At 33.3% G+C, this 18,880-nt stretch overlaps 1 protein-coding gene across 1 annotated transcript in view; it reads left to right on the plus strand.

The window, feature by feature from the left end:
* Nucleotides 1-18,465, plus strand: part of LOC128994472 (uncharacterized) — a 33,756-nt gene extending 15,291 nt beyond the window's left edge. The window contains exons 4-12 of the mRNA XM_054419049.1: nucleotides 73-121; nucleotides 2,576-2,725; nucleotides 3,609-3,691; nucleotides 4,412-4,673; nucleotides 5,431-5,605; nucleotides 9,096-9,960; nucleotides 12,214-12,356; nucleotides 13,488-13,726; nucleotides 15,464-18,465. Coding sequence (XP_054275024.1) covers nucleotides 73-121; nucleotides 2,576-2,725; nucleotides 3,609-3,691; nucleotides 4,412-4,673; nucleotides 5,431-5,605; nucleotides 9,096-9,960; nucleotides 12,214-12,356; nucleotides 13,488-13,726; nucleotides 15,464-15,703 — 2,206 coding nt within the window. The 3' untranslated portion in view covers nucleotides 15,704-18,465. The remainder of the gene's footprint in view (nucleotides 1-72; nucleotides 122-2,575; nucleotides 2,726-3,608; nucleotides 3,692-4,411; nucleotides 4,674-5,430; nucleotides 5,606-9,095; nucleotides 9,961-12,213; nucleotides 12,357-13,487; nucleotides 13,727-15,463) is intronic.
* Nucleotides 18,466-18,880: the final 415 nt, after the last annotated feature.

Raw genomic sequence — 18,880 nt, forward strand, 5'->3', positions numbered from 1 at the left:
AAATGTATTTAGTGGTCTATGAGAAATCTTCACTATGCAAGACTGTAATGTTTTATGATGTCAATTTTGCAGGTTTATGGGGGTTTGTGTTCATGCAGGCCAGCTTCATGCACTTACGGAAGTAAGTATCATTGCGGTGTTGTTAATAATGGCTAAGCTACAAGTATTTTTGGAGGGAAACCTAGTGAAGCTATTACAAAAACATTAAAAATAAAACAGTGGACAGACAAACTTTATTAATACAGACTTTGCTTAATTTGCACAAACATTTCATAGTAGATAAGGTATATTTCTTACAGCAAAGTAATGAATGCACTAGGGATAACTACGTAGTTTTGTTGCATGTTTTACAGTGCTTTAGTAGTTTCCTGTTTTAAAACTATACAACTTGGACTGTTAATTAACCTGAGTAATTCTTAATAGAACATGACGAAGTCACTTCCTGAAACCAAATCAGGTTAAAAAATACTGAAATATTTCTAAGGATTACATACATTTAATTAATTAGTTAATTGTAAATAAACAACTGATTGTTCATTCAGTAACTAGTGGTAAACAAAAAAATATTTTACTTTTGCGTTGTGTCTTTCAATTGATACTTCAAATGTATTCTTTGCACGCAATGTTTTATTTCCAACAGTTGTTTCAGCATTGTGTGCCCAATTATGTAAGTTAATTGGCTACTGTACTGTCTATGCTAACTATGCAGTATTAGTTATTATAGACAAACTAATAATACTAAACATGTTTTCAATGTTTTTTTTTCAGTAACTTATTAAAACTGCAGCATTTTTTCTAGAGCTTTGAATAGTAAAATAATTTTAGTTAAGAGTATATTTTATTTTTATAAAAGACCAAGTTTTCCCAAATAAAATGGTTTTGTAGTCATGAGTTTTGATCTGTAATGTTATCTTCATTTTGTGTTTGGGATCAAACATTCAAAATATATTTTTTTTACGTTATCATTTAACTTATAACTTTTCTATTATTTTTATGTCATTTTTAAGGAATAGTTATGAAAGGGTTTTAACCTTCAAAAGTATATAAATAATCAAATATATCTTCCAACACTTTTTGGTATATGTAAACTCATACCAGTGACTAGTCAAAAGGCAAACACAGTACAACATGAACAAAATTTCAATAAAATACAAAAACATTTAACAATAAAAAAAGGCCTGTTCTAACAAAAGTTGACCGATCGCACAGGTAGCAACAGGGACAGACTCAGTTTTAGGTGAAACATCAGGCCAATCAGAGACTCCTTGCTTGAATGTAGAAAAAGTTCTAACAGTATAAGTGTAGATATATCAAAAAGTTTGGAAAATGTATTTTATTTTTATCATATCAGCATAATACTTTCAAAACGTAAATTACCAATACAAAATTAATTCCTCTTTTTCTCTTGAAGACATCAACTGGTAGTTTTGAGGATTGAGGATATGTAGCTTTGACAACATCTTTTGTATCAAACAAACAACTCAGAGATAACATCACTGGTTTATAAACATTAGTGGTAAACAGTCCAGGGATAGATCATTCTCAAGGTCAATGATAACTATGTCCATGTGAAGAGTCAGATGACAGTTTCATTTCCTTATACAGTGGCATTGACTTTTCACAGAATTAGGAAAAAAATATGTCTTATGTTTTTTTTATAATTATTGGAAAATGATTGTAGTTAGTGTAAATTACCGCCAGACAAAAACCAGCCAGTTCTTAACATTTATGAACTATCCTGCAAATACCAAAGGGTTGATGCTTTTTTTTTTATATTCAAATTTTATCAAGCTGCCAACTCTTTCAATTTGAAGCTTTTAAAATGCAGTGCTTTCTTAATTTTGTATGCATTTAAATGTGAGTGTTCAAATCAATTTTTTAGTATCGCTTGGTTAGATTATTTGGGTATAGGTGAAGCTAGTTCAAAGGTAACCATCAGAAGCGACAAAACACTCAAACTTTCAGTTTTGTTTGGTTCATTATGTAAGGAAAATCTCCGTAAGGATAACATAGATGTAATATCTGCATTAATACTTCAATAACTTGCAATCTGATTGGCATCAGATAAATTCAACATGGTAAATTGTTTCCTTTTTTTATATTGCTTAAAAACTGAACAAATGTTATTTAAAGTAATTAAGTATAACAAAAATTATGTTGGGGGTTAACCCCTCTTCTCTCCTCAAACATTTCCTTACATAGTCAGATTGGGCTGGTTTACAATTTCCTAAAATTAGATGTTAGTTTTGCCAATTCTTAACTTTTTATCAGAATCCTCTTGTCGCAAATACACACATAGATGCAACAACAATTTTAATCAACATTTTTTTGGCTTATGGAAAATGATAAATAACCAAGTTTCCAATCTCAGATACCACTATAAAGACTAACATTTTTTCTACAGAGAAATTTTATAACATGAAAATACAGATTATTCATAATACTACACATACCAGTGCTCACCACCAAACCAATACTCAGGCATAATGTTTAATTTTTTTAATTTCTTTTTATATTCAAATAATCAGTACATTTTGAAGTTCTGTTTGATTTGATTCTTGATATTTTGTTTTAGTTTATCAATGGAGGAAGCCTAGAACAGCTGATCCAAGCAAGGAACCTTGAGTTGACATTCATTGTGAGGATGCAGCTGGCTTTGGACATAGCCCGGGGAATGGAGTACCTTCATTCTCGCGACGTCTTCCATAGAGACCTTACATCCAAGGTAGGGTTGAAAAGATAAACGGTATTAGTTTAGAGGAAGAAATTTTTTGATAATGTAATGTATTTCTTTGTTGTGTTTCATTTCCTGTAGTCTGCTAATTTTAGAATGTACTAATTTTATATTATAATTATATGTAGCCCTGACATCCAGACAGTACCATATAAACAGGAACTAAAATAACTCTGCATGAGATAAAAGATTTGATTTTATGTTGATTTCAAAACATTACATGGTCTTTTTAATGTAATTATGTTTACTAAGTGTCATAATTGTTTGGTTATTTATTTTTTAAATAGAATTATCTACCAGGTAAAATCTTCTTTGGCTCCAATATACTTGATCGATCTTGGATTATTTGAAACTTCATCTTTAAGACTATGCACGGTAATAGTAAAATCTCCTGTTGATGCAAGGAAATTTAATAATTTTTTTAGTGGATTGGTAACTTATACTTTTTTTAATGAAATAATATTTCTACTAGGCCTATTTCTAATAATATAACGTTGCATATATTTTAACAAAAATGTCAGAAAAGTAACACTTATATCTGAGGTTTAAGGAGTGTTTCATAATTTTAAATAAGGGGATTTCCCCTAATCATTTGCAACTATTTGAGTTTTAATGAGGTTAAAAAATAAGGAAAAGAAATTATCTGCTATAGACCAACCATTCTAATGCATCTTATGACATTAGTGAACATTTCACTATTTCAGTCATGAGTATTTATTGCCATTGATCTGTTTGTTGCAGAAATAAGCAGTCAGTACTTGTTGCATGCAATTATATTAAAATTAACTCAGTTTACAATAGGCCTACTAACAAGTACAAATTGTTGTTTATTTAACAATGTCTTGTTCCTCATACATATGATTTTTTGTTGTAGAATGTACTGGTCAAGAAGGATGAAACAACAGGTGAAATGATGGCTGTGGTCGGGGACTTTGGGCTGGCTGCTAAAATTCCACGGTATTAAATTGTCTTTAACAAACTAGTTTTGTCATTTACAAAACAATTTATTCTCGTTTTCCTGACTCTCATGGGATGCATTTGGGCTGGATTAATAAATGTTGAATTACTGGAAATAGTAGTATTTAACCTATAAGTTTGGACAAGTAAACTTTTAAAACTGTATTATGTGCTCCTCGATTATTGGGTCTTTAAATTCATCAGTTGAGGCATTATTTTACAGAAGAACAATGTTTATCTAACACAAACAAAACTATTGTATTTAAGTAGCTATTTTAAATTTCAAGAACAGGTGTTTCTCGTAGGCCAGTATGTATTTAAGTGGTATGTATATTTTTAAATTCAGTTAGGCCTACCTGTATCGTTTGAATGATAAAAGTTGAATTGACAAAAATCAAAGCAGAGTAACATACTTATTCTACATAAAAATAACTAATTTTCACTGCAGAGAAAGTGGATTCAAACTGGACATCACCACCAGAAAGTTACTATCGAATCACAAATCAAACTCTAGTATTTTACGGATACCAGCAATTGACTCAAATGAAACCAAATGGTTAAATTGCCATGATATTAACACAAAACATTCTTTAAATGATCGTAAACGCTATACTACATATAATGTAAATTTATGCACTGACTTCTCTGGATCAAACCTGCAACTTGTGATTAGGTTAGGATTTGCCATCCAGCTATTAAGAACCTATAACCATGTTGCAGGTCGGGGTACAGACTGCCGACTGTTGGCTCCCCGTATTGGATGTCACCGGAGTGCCTCAAAGGTCAGTGGTATGACGAGAGCTCGGATGTGTTCAGCTACGGCATCATTCTGTGTGAGATCATCGCTAGAATCGAAGCCGACCCTGACTTCCTGCCTCGAACGGAAAACTTCGGTCTTGACTACCTCGCGTTTATCGAGCTTTGCACAGACCCTCCTCCTACACCACCGGACTTCCTCAAACTAGCCTTCAGCTGTTGCAAAGTGAGTAGATCTAACGTATAAGTAATTCTATATTAGTCCCTTTCCACGTTGTATTTTAGGCATTTTTCTTAATTGAAAGATATTAAATATTTTGCAAGGAATTTTTTTTTAGAAATAGAGTTTGTCTTAGAGCATGCATACCTGAGAAGATTACATTAGGAGCTAATAGATACACCAAGAAAGGTCACAAAACAACACTACACTTTAGAGAAGTCCTGTATTAGGTTGGAATATCAGTATTGTTTGATTACCAGCTTACCAAACAATTAGCAACTGTTAATATTCAATTCAATTTATTTATTTAATACAAACACAATGACAAAGGGCATTTTAACATTAAGCTACATAAGCCTAAAAGTCTTGTCCGTAGCATTTCTTGATTTTACTTAAGTGTCTTTTTAATGTATCACGTTGAGTCAGCCATTTATTAGTTTTCCCTTCCTTAGCAGTAACAAACTTGAACCAACAAACAAATATTGACAAAAAAGTCAATATTTTTTTTCTTATGTAGAAAACAGAACTAATTATGTATAAGGGATATTAAATAGGTGTTAAACAGTTGAGGTTGGGATACTCACATTATTTGTACATTGCTACATTATCAAACATGTTTTAGTATGATTTTTATCAAATTTTTATTTTCTGCATTATCTGACCTTAGGTTTTTCCGACCTTCCCAAGAAAGGATTATGTCAGTAATTATGCCTGTAATGAAAAACATACAAATCAATACAGCATTTTCTTTGATCTCTTCCAGTTTGAGCCGAAGAACCGGCCGACATTCACGCAGGTAGTGGCTCTGCTTCAACCCATGATAGAGGAGGCCAGTGCCTCCGCCAGGCCCCGTCCCCCCACCACTAGCATTGCAGCTCGTAGTGAGGAGTTTCTTCCTGGCGCAACACTCCCTCCCACCGCTTCTACTAGCCGCAAGTGTAAGTATCATGGGTAACTTGGACATAGGCTAATGTTGATAGTCATCCCCGTTTTGCTCACAGCCTAGTGGATCCAGTTTCCTAGATTTCCAACCCTCTTTAGTGTTTAAAGTAGAGGTGTGCGGATAGTGAAATTTCATTTCGGATCGGATTCGGATTGGATAGTTGAGGCTCGGTTCGGATCGGATCGGATATTGGGAGGTTCGGATTCGGATATTTTCGGATTCGGATAGTTCGGCGTTAACCTATAAAACAATGTAAAGCTGTGTAAATAAACTTAAATGACGATTTTGAATTATAGAATTTCAAATTAACCAAGTCCACAGTTTTCTCTCTCTTGAAAATCACAATTCACGACATTTATTTTCAAAAGTTGGTTGCTTGAATTAAGCACACTATAGCAGCCGAAATCTTCACACATCACCTTAGATCAGCAGAACTGATGTCAAACGTTTGGGCTTGTTTACTTGAGGTTATGTTTAATGTTGTTTCCTGGTTCTCACAAGACAAGGAGTTCGATCTCAAGTTTATTTTCACATTGTATTTCCTTACGTTTTTGGAACGGATTATTGGCCTTAAGTGGCATTTTGTGGGTTTGCCAAGTTTAGAAAACATCACTAATGCACTAAGCTGGGCTCTAGCTCACGATTTGATGTTGGGCAATTAGGCTTTATAACTCTGTAAAAGGTGTGTATCCCTGAATTTATAAATTGCATTCTACACTTATTCACTGCCAAACATAATTCAGTAGAACCCTGATTAACCGAGAATTACACTAGCCTACATAACTTCATTACCCCAAGTAAAATACCAAGATAATTTTTATAATTGTATTTGAATCGTATAATCTTAATTTGTTAAAAATGGATTGTATGTTCAACAATTAATTGCAGTCCATTGTTAAGCAGTATGGTCCCAAATTATTGTTTTTGATTTTGAAACATCACAGTTCATTTGACAAAATTATAGTTGAAGCAGCCCAATGTCAAGCCCGCTTGTGCAATAGTTTGTTTACAAGCTTTCTCCAGACCACTGGGGAGGGTCGGGTCTGATAAGCTGTCTATTGTTCACCCCCAAGAAGGTTCGACCCTCATTAGTGCCGCTTGGCTGTACTCAGTGGGGAACCCAATACCACAAATCAATCTTTTAAATGAATAAAAATATTTGGTAATAATTGTTTTTTATTAATGTTCACCTTGAAATTTTAATAAATTTGGTGTAAAATTTGACAAAAATCAGCCATTTTGACCGATTATTAATACAGTACCAAATACCAATAAAGTACATTCATTGGTAATCAAATAATAGGTCAAAATTTACCGATTTTCGGCAAGTTTCACCCCCTGCTGTGCGCTATGTCACAAAAGCTGATAACGACATGGGTGATTAGTAACCATGGCAACTTGTTGAATGCGTGATGAAGGGAAACCCAAGAAATAGAAGAACAAAGAGAAAGAATAATGACGTTATCTTTATACCCTTTTTACAATTTCTGTTATTGTTATCTTTATGTAAGATTTTATGATTTTGTTTTATAGGTTTATAAAATAATTCTTTTTAACTACGGGAATATCAATTTATAATTGATCAACGTGCTTCTCTTCTGAAACAGCAATACCGGATGCATGATAAAGGTCAATGACCTAAAATATCACGATTGTGCAATATTGTATTTTGATGTTGAAATTAAAATCACGACAAAAGTTTGTATATATCCATGGTCCCCATCGTTTAATCATTTAATATGTACACAATCAATGCTAAATAATCGTGGTTAGTTCTAACTTTATTTTTTATTATTCAAAGTTTCTACACAGTAAGACAATCCAAAGTCAAACCGGGCAACGAATACCCAAAAAACAACGTATCTTGTCCTGTGATTGGAATACCACTCGCCGGCCAGTCCTTTAGGTTTAGGGAAGTAGTGCAAGTCTATATATAGCTTCAAGGTCTTACCCACCCCTTCCCCCTCCGGTCCTACTTGACTCACTACCCGCGCTCCTTTCGAGGTCATTGCCCAACCCCTCCCACCCTTCTATTGTGTTGCCTTTCTATTGTTTCTATTCTGACTTTTTTTTCGGTAAACATTAATTTATTGTTTACGTAACATCACAGTAGTAGGCTAGATTTTTCTACTTTGAAACAGTACTGTAAAAAAAACTATTACGCAGCGCCCCTAGTATCAGGAGCGAGACAAGCACGAGTTGACTTTCATTTGACCATGGTAGTTCTTTTCTGCTTTATGTCTGTTCGTTCCAGATGGATCTAATCATAAAGCAAAACAGCCGATAACGACTAAACTAGTTATCGGTATTGCATCATACAGCTTCTTTGCCGTTTGCTGTTAGGTCGTTGGAAACGTATTGCTGTAATTTTGTCCTGGGAAACTAATGATGGTTATGTTTTTAGGAAAAAGCATTTAGCTTGGATTAAATAAATAAATATAGGATGGAGAGGATACAGCTAACTCACCTGATGAAAGGTTGCAGAGGAGTCAAAGAACACATAAAATCACACACATAATATACTTAATATTTCATATACTTAACATTTTGAATTCAAACTGTGTCATCCTATTTAAACTGTTGTTTTGTAACTACCATCTAGGCCTACTTCTGAAGAAGCCTCTGAAAGAGGCAAAATATTAAGTATATTATGTGTGTGATTTTATGTGTTCTTTGACTCGTCTGCAACCTTTCATCAGGTGAGTTAGCTGTGTCCTCTCCATCCTATATTTATTTATTTAATGATGGTTATGGAGATTTAGTTTTCTGTCCAAAACGTCAAAATATATTGTCTATCCGAAAAAGTCGGATATATAACATATAGTGTCGGATATCGAATTTGGGCTCGGTTCGGATACGGATATCCGAACCGAACCGAATCCGACCCGATTTTTCGGATATCCGCACACCTCTAGTTTAAAGTTGATAATCTGGAAAGCAACACATAATTTCCATTTTTTATTTTTATGTCCAATTTAATGGATAAACACTAATGATACTTTATGGCAACACTAAATGATATTCTGCTCGTATTGCTGCAAACTGTTATAGTCTGTATCTGAAACTGTGAAGTTGAAAATTACCTCACCAGAGGGAAACATTGGCTGGACTGACCTCACTAGTAAAATCTCTTTAATCACTGTATACACTATACACCACATAAAAGTGAAAGTAATGGATGTTTTAAAAAATTAAATTAATTTGTCATAAAAAAAAAGAATTGTTTCAGTGTTCACTTTCCTACTACTGGATATTGAAGATTTAAATAATCAAATAAACTGTTTCCTGTTCAATATGAAAAATCAAAGGATATTGAACCGGTGACACTTTATTTAATTATTTAAGAGTTGTGTATTACTTACATGTTAATATGTGTTAAATTTAAGTATTGAAACCAATTTTATATTTTCCATTTTCAACAATACGTTGCCTTTCAGTTTTTTATGATAGTTGTTAGCTACTGAAAATCTTGATATCTGTTTCAGTGATTCACCGCAGGTCATTGTCAGAAGATGTTGGTATGATCGTGTTTCCGCCGCACACAGCTCCCAGTGACAAGGCCAGGTGTCACTTTGTCACAGCTCGTCCGATGTTGAAACATGTCGGAGAGACGATGGCCAAGAACGACCCTCACTACAAGCCTTTCCCCTCCAAGGCCAACCCGTTTGCAACGCTCAGCCAATTCAAGGGTGTGAAAAAAATCCTCGCATCAACCAACTCAACCGACTTGTTTTCATCATGTTTTGAACTGCCCTCTCCCTCGCCCTTCCGAACCAAGCCGTTTGAGTTATCAGCAGGAAACAAACTAGAACCCAAAGCCCCTTTCGAAAGGGGGAAAATCTTCGAGGAAGAAGGTATACACGCGTTGAGGAGAGATTCTCAAGACCAGTCTTCCGTTTTAGTCGAACCCGTTGTTAAACCTTCACAAATAAAATCAAAGAAAAAGTTTGAAACGAGCGAAAAATCAAAAGAATTGAGTCCTTTTTCCCAAAGTTCCTTGGATGAGGATGTTTTGACTGTGAAGACTGCGGTTTTAGGTTGTGTAAATAAAATGGAATCGAGGTGCTGTGCAGTTTTAAAAAGTAAACCGCGATCTCTACCTTCATCTCCTACGTTCACTAGAAGAAACACGGGGTCAGTTGTTACCTCTGAACTTATTGCTCGACTAAATGTGAGAAGAAATCAAGTATTATCAAAATGTTCGGGGGAAGAAGAGGCATTACACAGAGTGGTCTGTGAAGCTGCTAGGAAGCGAGCATCCCTCTACAACCACCCTCTGTTCAAAGCACCCTCGAACACTCCTCCTTCAGATAGTAAAACATCCCCTACATCGCTGCAACACCCTTTAAGGTATTTATCAAGTAGTTTTTTTAGCCTTTTTGTTTTTTACTTCAAATTTAGAAGGTACACCCCAGGGCCTATTTAACGAAATGTGGGTACTGTGAGTGGTAATTTGAAATTATTAGTTAAGTATATTGATGGTCAGATCCGGATATCCGACTACCGGATAGAAGACTATCTATGTCCATATACAAGACTTAACTGTGTCTCTGTACACAAGACTAAAAAAAGTTTTATTTCAAGATTTTGAAAATTTTAGGGTCCACCAAAAATGAGGGATATTGCCTAGCCATATAATTTATAGACGTTGACATATTCTGTGTCATTCCCTAGCCATATAAGCTATGTTATTCTATATCTTAATACATTAACCTTTAAACATTACTAATTTAATTTAAGAAAGTTTGATTTAAATTAGATTTCTGTAAATATTACTTTTTTTAACCTTTATGACAGTACATATCTGGATCCAAATTTTTCAAGATCCGGATCCAGTACCGACATTTTATTGGATCCGCCCATCACTAGTTAAGTATTATATCATGAACATGCATTAATGATCCAAATTAACTAATCAAAATAGAATCACTAGACAAAAATCAAAACATTCAAATATTTCATTTAAAAAATTTCAAACTTGAGTTTTACTCATAAAAACAAATTAAGTCAATAAATCTTGACTCGATCACAGAAGACTGTGATGACGTTTCCGTGACAGTGAAATATGTCCAGGAGTTTGCCGTGATTGCGGAAGAATAAAAAATTACTAACTTGTTATAACTATTTTTCTTTATTTAAATTACATAATCATACCATGTTTCAGAGACTTGAAAATGTCCTATCGAAAATCCTCCTGCCAAAATACCTTCATCCTACCCTCTGCCAAAGAAGTATCTGTCTCCAACTCTTCAGCTATTTTTTAAAACCTTCAAAAAATTTCTCTACCATTGTCGTATCAATTTTTTAATACATTTGTGAAATTTGAGTCTTGTCTAAATTTTTTGTTACTTTGTGGCAAGCCTTAGTTCAGAACCTTTTGTTCAATTGTTAAGATTAAACTAACTTTGGTGTACATAATGGTTTTGTTATTTTTTTAATAACTTTATTTTAATTTTTTCTTTAGTGCGTTTTAGGACTGACAGTAGATAACTTGATTGATACGTAAAATGTCAGTAGATTCCAGAGATTTTCAGAGCATCGCTGGTCCATATTTAAAATATTTGTTTTAAATCCTAACTTACATAGGTACAATTTTTGACAGATTAACAGAAATAAATTTAGATACATAAAAAAACATGTTTTCACATTGATTTAAATTAAATTTTAGTCTCCATAAGCACAAAAGCAACATTCTACAAAGAGAAAGTAAATTATCAATTGGACATCAAAATTATTGGGAAGAAAACCTTGAAAAAACAGAGTTGAAACTGGTGTGTTGTGACAAGGTATTAATGACTTATCGAATTAGAAGAAAACACTACTTGCAAGTCAAGTGATATGAAGAATAATTGATACAGCATTAACACAAGAAATGAAATGAAACAAATTAAATAGCCTTCTTCTTTTTTAACAAGATATTTATATTTTCAAGAGTAAAAACACAATGCAGTATGCCTGCCTACTGTAAAACACACAGATTGTCTTTCTACAGTTCTGTAAATTGGTACAGTTTTGTCACCAACCCAATCACTTTGCACACTTTAATTGTTACTGGAGTACAGTATATTTTTGAACCAAGGATGTCACCTGCTTTATATTACCCTTACACAGAATTTATTTTGCTGGCGTTACTTATGTCTTAATATGTTTTACTTTTTGCTTCATCTTTGTCACACTGAAACAAATTTTTCTAGCATGGTTAGGTTTAGCGTAGATGAATATTTCAATATATGAATTAATGTACTACGACTATTTGTGTGTCATCCATTGTAATTGGCATTTGCCGTATGTACAAAACAAATAAATATATAAAAAATAATACATCCATTCCTACAGTATGTGACATGTTTACATAATTGCCGGTTTTATTCATCTGACCTAAATCTGGTCCTGTGAAAGTTAGTTAAGATAGAGTCCATTTTGTGGTAACTAAGTAGGCCTAGATGATTTAATGTACAGGAGAAGCTCGATAACAAGGGATTATTAAATAAGACTTGTCATCGAGGTGATTGTGATTAGGTGGTTTGAAAATGACACTAGTTTTCAAAGTTGTTTTTGAGGTTCCACTGTATTATGTCCTAGTATTATTGTTATTGGTTGCAGATCTTGTGCCTCAAGCAGTAACTTGGCGTGCCTCCCAGACCTTGTTTTCCCGTCCGTCTCAACCCCTGTGGTCCCTCTCCGGAGAAGAGGCTCTTGCGAGTCCGGGTTTTTCAGCAGTGTAGGAGAGGACTTTTGTCTTCCAGGTACTGTGTAATAAATTAAAGTTTCAATTCCTTAAAACATTTGACAGTGATTTGAAGGAATGGTAAATCCTCAATATTTCTTGCAGTGGTAGCAAAATTGAGAATTTTCAACTGCACAATCTTTGTAGACAGCTTATTCGACCGCTTTAATATCTATAAATTTCTGTCTTGAAATATTGGCAAAATTATTAGAATTCCACCAGAAAAACAGAAGTATAAATATATCCTTAATCTTTTTTAAGTCTTAAACATCCGTATTTTAAATCTTTGTCTAAAACTATTCAACTAACTTTTCAAAATTCTTTTGTAAAAATATTAATAAACCTTACTTACTTGTTGATCTTTATGCTCTTTTTTTTTAATGCTCTTTTTTTATTCATCTTAACTTGGACCAGAACCGGAATCTCATCCGATTAATCAGGCATTAGTTTGCCTGTTAGGATATTGTATCGCTACCATCACTTTCCTATGTGTACTACTTTATTTATCTCTGAGGTCCACCTCAATGCAAAGTAATTATGCCTGTAACCAGTTTCCATAAAAAAATGTCAAATATGACTGAAAACCAGTGAATTTTCTTTTGAGTAGAGATCTTCCACCATCTACCAAATACATATCGGTTACTTCCATAATGTATCCTCATAGTATTCTACAGGTGTAGGCATACATGTAATGGCATTTTAATAAAGTTTTAATAGTAAAATATGGCTCAAATCTGCCTTGCTGGTGGATATGGACTCCATCACAAAGAACGGGCGGGACTGTAAATCACAAGGATTTGTAAGATGAATACCAAATAAATGTTCTTACATTATAACATGCTGCTACATCGTAGTTATAAGGCTCACCTACTCAACATAAGCTTGTCTAGTTCAGAGCTTGCAGAGTTCTGAGAAAGGTAGCTTTTTGACGTTTCGAAACTACCCAGCTGCTGTTCCTAATCATTGGCCTGACTTAAAATAATCCTGGTTTATGAAACAGCTGATCTTAGTCAGTACGTAACAAAGCTACACAGATCATCTCACACCATTCTACACTCATCCTTCTCTCATAATTGGGTTAAAATACACACCTATGTGGCGTCCTCATCTGGACGATTGGTGATTAATTACACAAACAACAATTTTGCAGGTATAGATTTAGGTACGGCATCATCAGTGACACTTTCTTCTTCCTCTTCCCTTTTCCTGGACTCTGGTGCGACAGTGTCGTGCTCGCTGGATGACATTGCGACACCATTGCGAGGAGTGACACTGAGGTGTGACGCAGCCTGTCACAAGCGATCCTCCTCCATCTACACTGACAGTTCTGAGGACATCTCCTCACTAGGTGGCAGTGACCTGCCTAGCTGGGACGAGCGGGCTAACCAGGTAAGCTTGGGAAGAAAAATTAAGCAGCAAATCTGTCACAAATTTCTTGTACAAGTCGCTATTCAGCTGTACATTTGAAACTGTTGGTGAAACTATTTAGTTGTCTGCATTTGAGACTGGAAGTAACAAAAAAATTCAAACAATAGACAATTAAGACTGAATTATTTATAGATTGTAGGATATTACTCTTTGATAGATTTCATTGCATTGTTTTAAAAAATATTTATTTGAGTAAAACTTTAAAGTCCTCAGAGAAATAAGTGTTCATATTGATTGCATATTTTTCTGATAAAGTATTGACAAGTGGTAAATGAGTAAGTACTAAAAAAAATATACCTTAAACATAATGATTGTACTATTATAAAAAAGTTACAGAACAAAGTAGGGTTAAAATTTAAAATATTACATAAATTGCTAGAACTGAATTTAATAGGAGCGTGGAAAACCTATTGAGAGCCCTCTGATCATTATTGAGGTTGGGATCATGATATTGAGGTTGTTAGAATTCATCAGGAGACTTAGGGACCAGGGCTTATGACAGTAATAGGGTATATGGTTGGGGGGAGACAGTAATGGGTTTCTCATTGGGACTCAACAACGCTGTAGTTTTTGATACGGAAATGAAATAGAAGGTTCCTTATACAGGGTGTTTCACGAGAGGTGTCTCAAATTGATTAAGGAAAAACGGCTTAACGTACAAGGATGAAATTAAATTATTTCCCGCTAAATCGACCCCAAGGAATAACAAAAAAATATTTTTAACTTTTTCCCAATACAGGGTGTGCCAAAAACTGAGGGTCACTACTTCGAATTTTGGAATTTTCAAAGGTAAATATGTCATGTTATACATCATTTTAAAGGTATTTGATAGACAAACATTTTGGCAAAAACAGAAATTAAATATCTTTTTCCGTTTCAAAATGGCGGCAGTTTTTTTTTTAAATCTATATTTATTTAATACTTTGTGTTTCCTATACCAATGCATTTATCGCTTCTCCGGTTAGATTTTCTTACTCATTATGAAATTAGCTTTACTTTGATACGCTACAAGCAACGGTTATTTAAAATGATAAAAATTCAAAAAAAAAATTTATTTTTTTAAATTTGCGAATGCTCATTGTTCAAAATTTTTAAATAGCAACATATGTCAAGTGGCATATAATTTTATAGGTTTTTAAATTCTCAACAAATTTGTAATTTACACTTGCCTTGTATCTCTTTTAGTTTTTGTTAATTTTCCTATATCAAATGCATGTTGTTTGGGTTTAACACTAAAGGCTCCATTTCATTAAGTGTTAAACCACGTCAAACCCAAATAACATGATTCAACTAGTGACCCTCAGTTTTTGGCACACCCTGTATTGGGAAAAAGTTAAAAATATTTTTACGTTATTCCTTGGGGTCGATTTAGCGGGAAATAATTTTATTTCATCCTTGTACGTTAAGCCGTTTTTCCGTAATCAATTTGAGACACCTCTCGTGAAACACCCTGTATAAGTGTTTAGAAGGTTAACCAGATGGATGCGTCATTTGGAAATGCCAAGAAGTTATTCGCCAAATCACTCTGTTAGTTTATGCACAGTGTTCCCTCTCCCTCTGCATTTTCCTCCTTCCCCCTGCTCCTTCAATGAAACTTCTCTTACTGCAAACGGCTTAGGATCATCGAAAAGATGTGCACTCCTACAAGCAGGAGATAAGTAATAATTAAACACTTCAATTAATGTGATTTGTCCCCAGCCACCTCAACACATCAGCAAGATTGTCGAGTATTTTGAGAAGAAGCAAGGCTCCGTAGCGTCCACCAGCTCTAAGTGGGAGTCTGGTGATCTTCCGTCACCGAGCCTCACACACCACTATCAGTTGCGCGAGTACTACCACGCGCGACGGCAACACTCAGCACGACGCGGCGTTAACCACCGCCTTATGATATGCGAGGGCGCCGTGCGCTCCAAACTGCAGCTCTTCGATAAGAAATGAAAGCTTTAAATCTGTTTCACCACTAGTCGTTAATATTAAATTGTTAATCCAATTAGGTTCTTCCTCATTGTAAAGTGTCACATCAGCTGATATTTTATTTTTAGTTTTGTGTGTTTTATAAACATGTCCATCATTAATAGTTGTACATTTTTTTGATAAAATTAATCAAAATTTAGAAGATGTATTTACATAACATAATAAATGGGAACAAGCGATGAAATAAATTATCATAAAAGTCTAAAAAATCACTTGGAAAGACTCAAGGTCTACCTGTCTCTGACGCTCCTGGTAGAATAACTAACTGTGGAGAAGTATTGGCACAAGTTTTTGTATTACATGAGGAAATTAGTGCAAATGAAGATGGAGATGCTTGAACAAGAAGATTACAGAACAGAGATAGAAGAGGTGCACCTTGAAATAAGATAATTAATTGTTACAGCCTTTCGCCTTTCTTCACATCAACCATTATAACAGATGGAAACAAGTCTTCTTTGCCAGATGAAAACAATAATTGTTACTCAAATTATTGCAATTCTTATTCTTAAAGATAACGAATAAGATAGACAAATCTGCAAATTCAAAACACACAACAACTTACAACAAAATATCAGCTATGACATTAAGTATTCTGTTGATTTTTGTTCTATTTCATAATGCACTATAATTTCATGGGTCAGTATTTAGTTGGATCACACAATTAATTTGCTCTAGCACAACTCTTTATTTAACTATGCTCGTAAACCTTTACTAGTCACTTTGGAAGGTAATGCCATAAGCTGTGATTTCTTTTTGTTTGTCTGTGCTATAAATCTGTACAATTTTGTGTAAGGGTGACTCGTCAATTAATTATCTTTGGCGTTCCAAGTTCTCATGTAAAAATTAATTTGCCATTTTAATTGTTCACCATAGGTAAATAGGCTACTTCTTTCGCTAAAAGGATTTGACCTAAGTATTCTTAAAAAAATGTAAATGTCACTTTCATTTAATAATTACAAATACCATGATATTGTTTCAATCAAATTTAAAAGTCACAGTAAACTGTTTGAAGTTAAGAATAGTAATCTAAATTACAAAATGTTGCCTCCATATATTTTTATTTTCTTCCTAATGGTAAATTTTAGTTATAGGACACTGGTATTGAGCTTGGGTCCACATTGTTTTAGTTAGTATTTGTTAATTATAAATTTACCTATTTTTATATAATTTTATTGCAAGACAAATTATATTGAGCATTTTACTTTCTACTTTTGCACATTATTTATTTTGTTACTATGTTATATGTTAACTATTCTCTGTATATATTGATTTGTTGATTGTAAAGTATTATGACTTAGTATCCAAGGTTGAAGCAAGTTTTAAAACACATAGTCTCCTGTCAATTTTTTCTAGGTTTTTTAAAAGATAAAATAAAGAAAAGTTATTTAAAGATTTTTTTAAGAAAAGTGTCCGTAAAATTGTTTGTTACCTGTTATTTATCTAGAATGTATTTTATGCACTGAAATCCATCCCATGCATGTATCTCTTCCAATCGTATTGCTCAGGAATCGTTGTTAATATCAGCCTAAACTTACATAGAAGCAATCTTTAAGCTCAATTCACTTGGAAAGTATTTTTACTGTGGAAAGTAGAAAGAGTACCTGCCGTCCTAAACTTTTGTTTGTTTTTAAGTATTTCACTTTTGTTCAGTATGTCCCCAATCCGTCTTCCTGCAACACAAACATATGAAATATATTTTGTAAGATATTATTTTAGTGTATATATAATAATGTGTTGTTTCCAATGCTGGCTAGTATTTTTGTGTTTGAACCAAAAACTGTATCTAACATTGAGTTTGTGGTTTTACCAAATGGTATCGATTCTAACATAATTTAGTTTAATTAGTATTATACAACTTAATGTTATTTTACTGTTCTATTATTTGGAGCTTTAGGCAATTTTTAGTAGAGCCTCGCTAAATCAGAATGCCGAAATAGTTTTGCTCGATGAGTGTGAAGAATTGTTTGAGAACAATTAATTATTTTTCTATCCTTATAATAATGCAATTTTTTCAAAAAATTAATATTCGTTTGGTGCTGTAACTAACTAAAGGCCTAATACGAAATAATAAATTGTAACATAGCTTTTAGTTTGTTTAGCAGAAGTTCATTTTTAGGTTGGCAAATTGTTTGATTTATCTTGATTACAAACATCATACTTTGATTGTTTTTATTGACATTACACCATTGATTATAATTTTTTTATAAAAAGAATCATCGTACCCCTTGATTTATTACAAAGGATGTATTATGGTTTCCACAATTCTTGTATGTAAAAATAAACAATCTATTTACTCACATGACATGGTCCCTACTGTTTCAAATAATTTGTCAAGAAGAATTTTTAATTCATAGCTTTTTATCTGGATGTTAAACTATGCATTTTCTGATTTTGTGATGGCCTACTGGGTAGCTTATATGTTAAGGGTGGTTTGATAATGTTATTTTGTTTATATAGTTCCTGATTTATTCAAAGATTATACCAAATATAAAGTAACGGTTGTAAGAGGTATTGAGCACAATTCAATATACAGACTGCCTCGTGTAAATGGTGTACAGAGTTTAATAGTATTGTAATATTTTTCTAGACTTTGTATTATATTTTAATCTAGTCAGTCAGTAAATTTTGTTGTACAGTTGGTACTATCAAAAGATGCATTGCTAATCGCATTTAATGTGGAATTGAAATGGTTTTCTCATTATTAAATGAATAATTTATAAAATTAATCTGAATTGTAGTTTTATTTGTTTACCTTAATAATAGTAAGGAATATCAAGAATGACATCTGATAAAAAAGGAGACTTCAATACCATGGCTTATGGATCTTAAACAGAGCTCCAAGAACTGAATACAATTATAGGCCTTGTTTGTATTGTTTAAGTGGGTTCCACCAGCTGGCTTTTTACCAGGTGAACATAGGTAAAAAAAAACTCCTGGTATTATTTAAGTGTTTATCGAGTTGAAATAAACTGTAAAATTTTCACAAAGATCCAAACTATGCACTGGATGAACTGAAACTTTGTAATTGTTTCTTTGAGTATTTTACAAAATCACTTTGAAAATCCATAAATTAGTATTTTTACTTGCTATTTTAACTTCTAAAATAATAGGTAAAAATTATATTTGCTCCACACACTACAA

This window comes from Macrosteles quadrilineatus, unplaced genomic scaffold (genome assembly GCF_028750875.1).
Source record: "Macrosteles quadrilineatus isolate MER2022 unplaced genomic scaffold, UCM_ALF_1.0 Scaffold_5__1_contigs__length_97177068, whole genome shotgun sequence".
Classification (NCBI taxonomy): Eukaryota; Metazoa; Arthropoda; class Insecta; order Hemiptera; family Cicadellidae; genus Macrosteles; species Macrosteles quadrilineatus.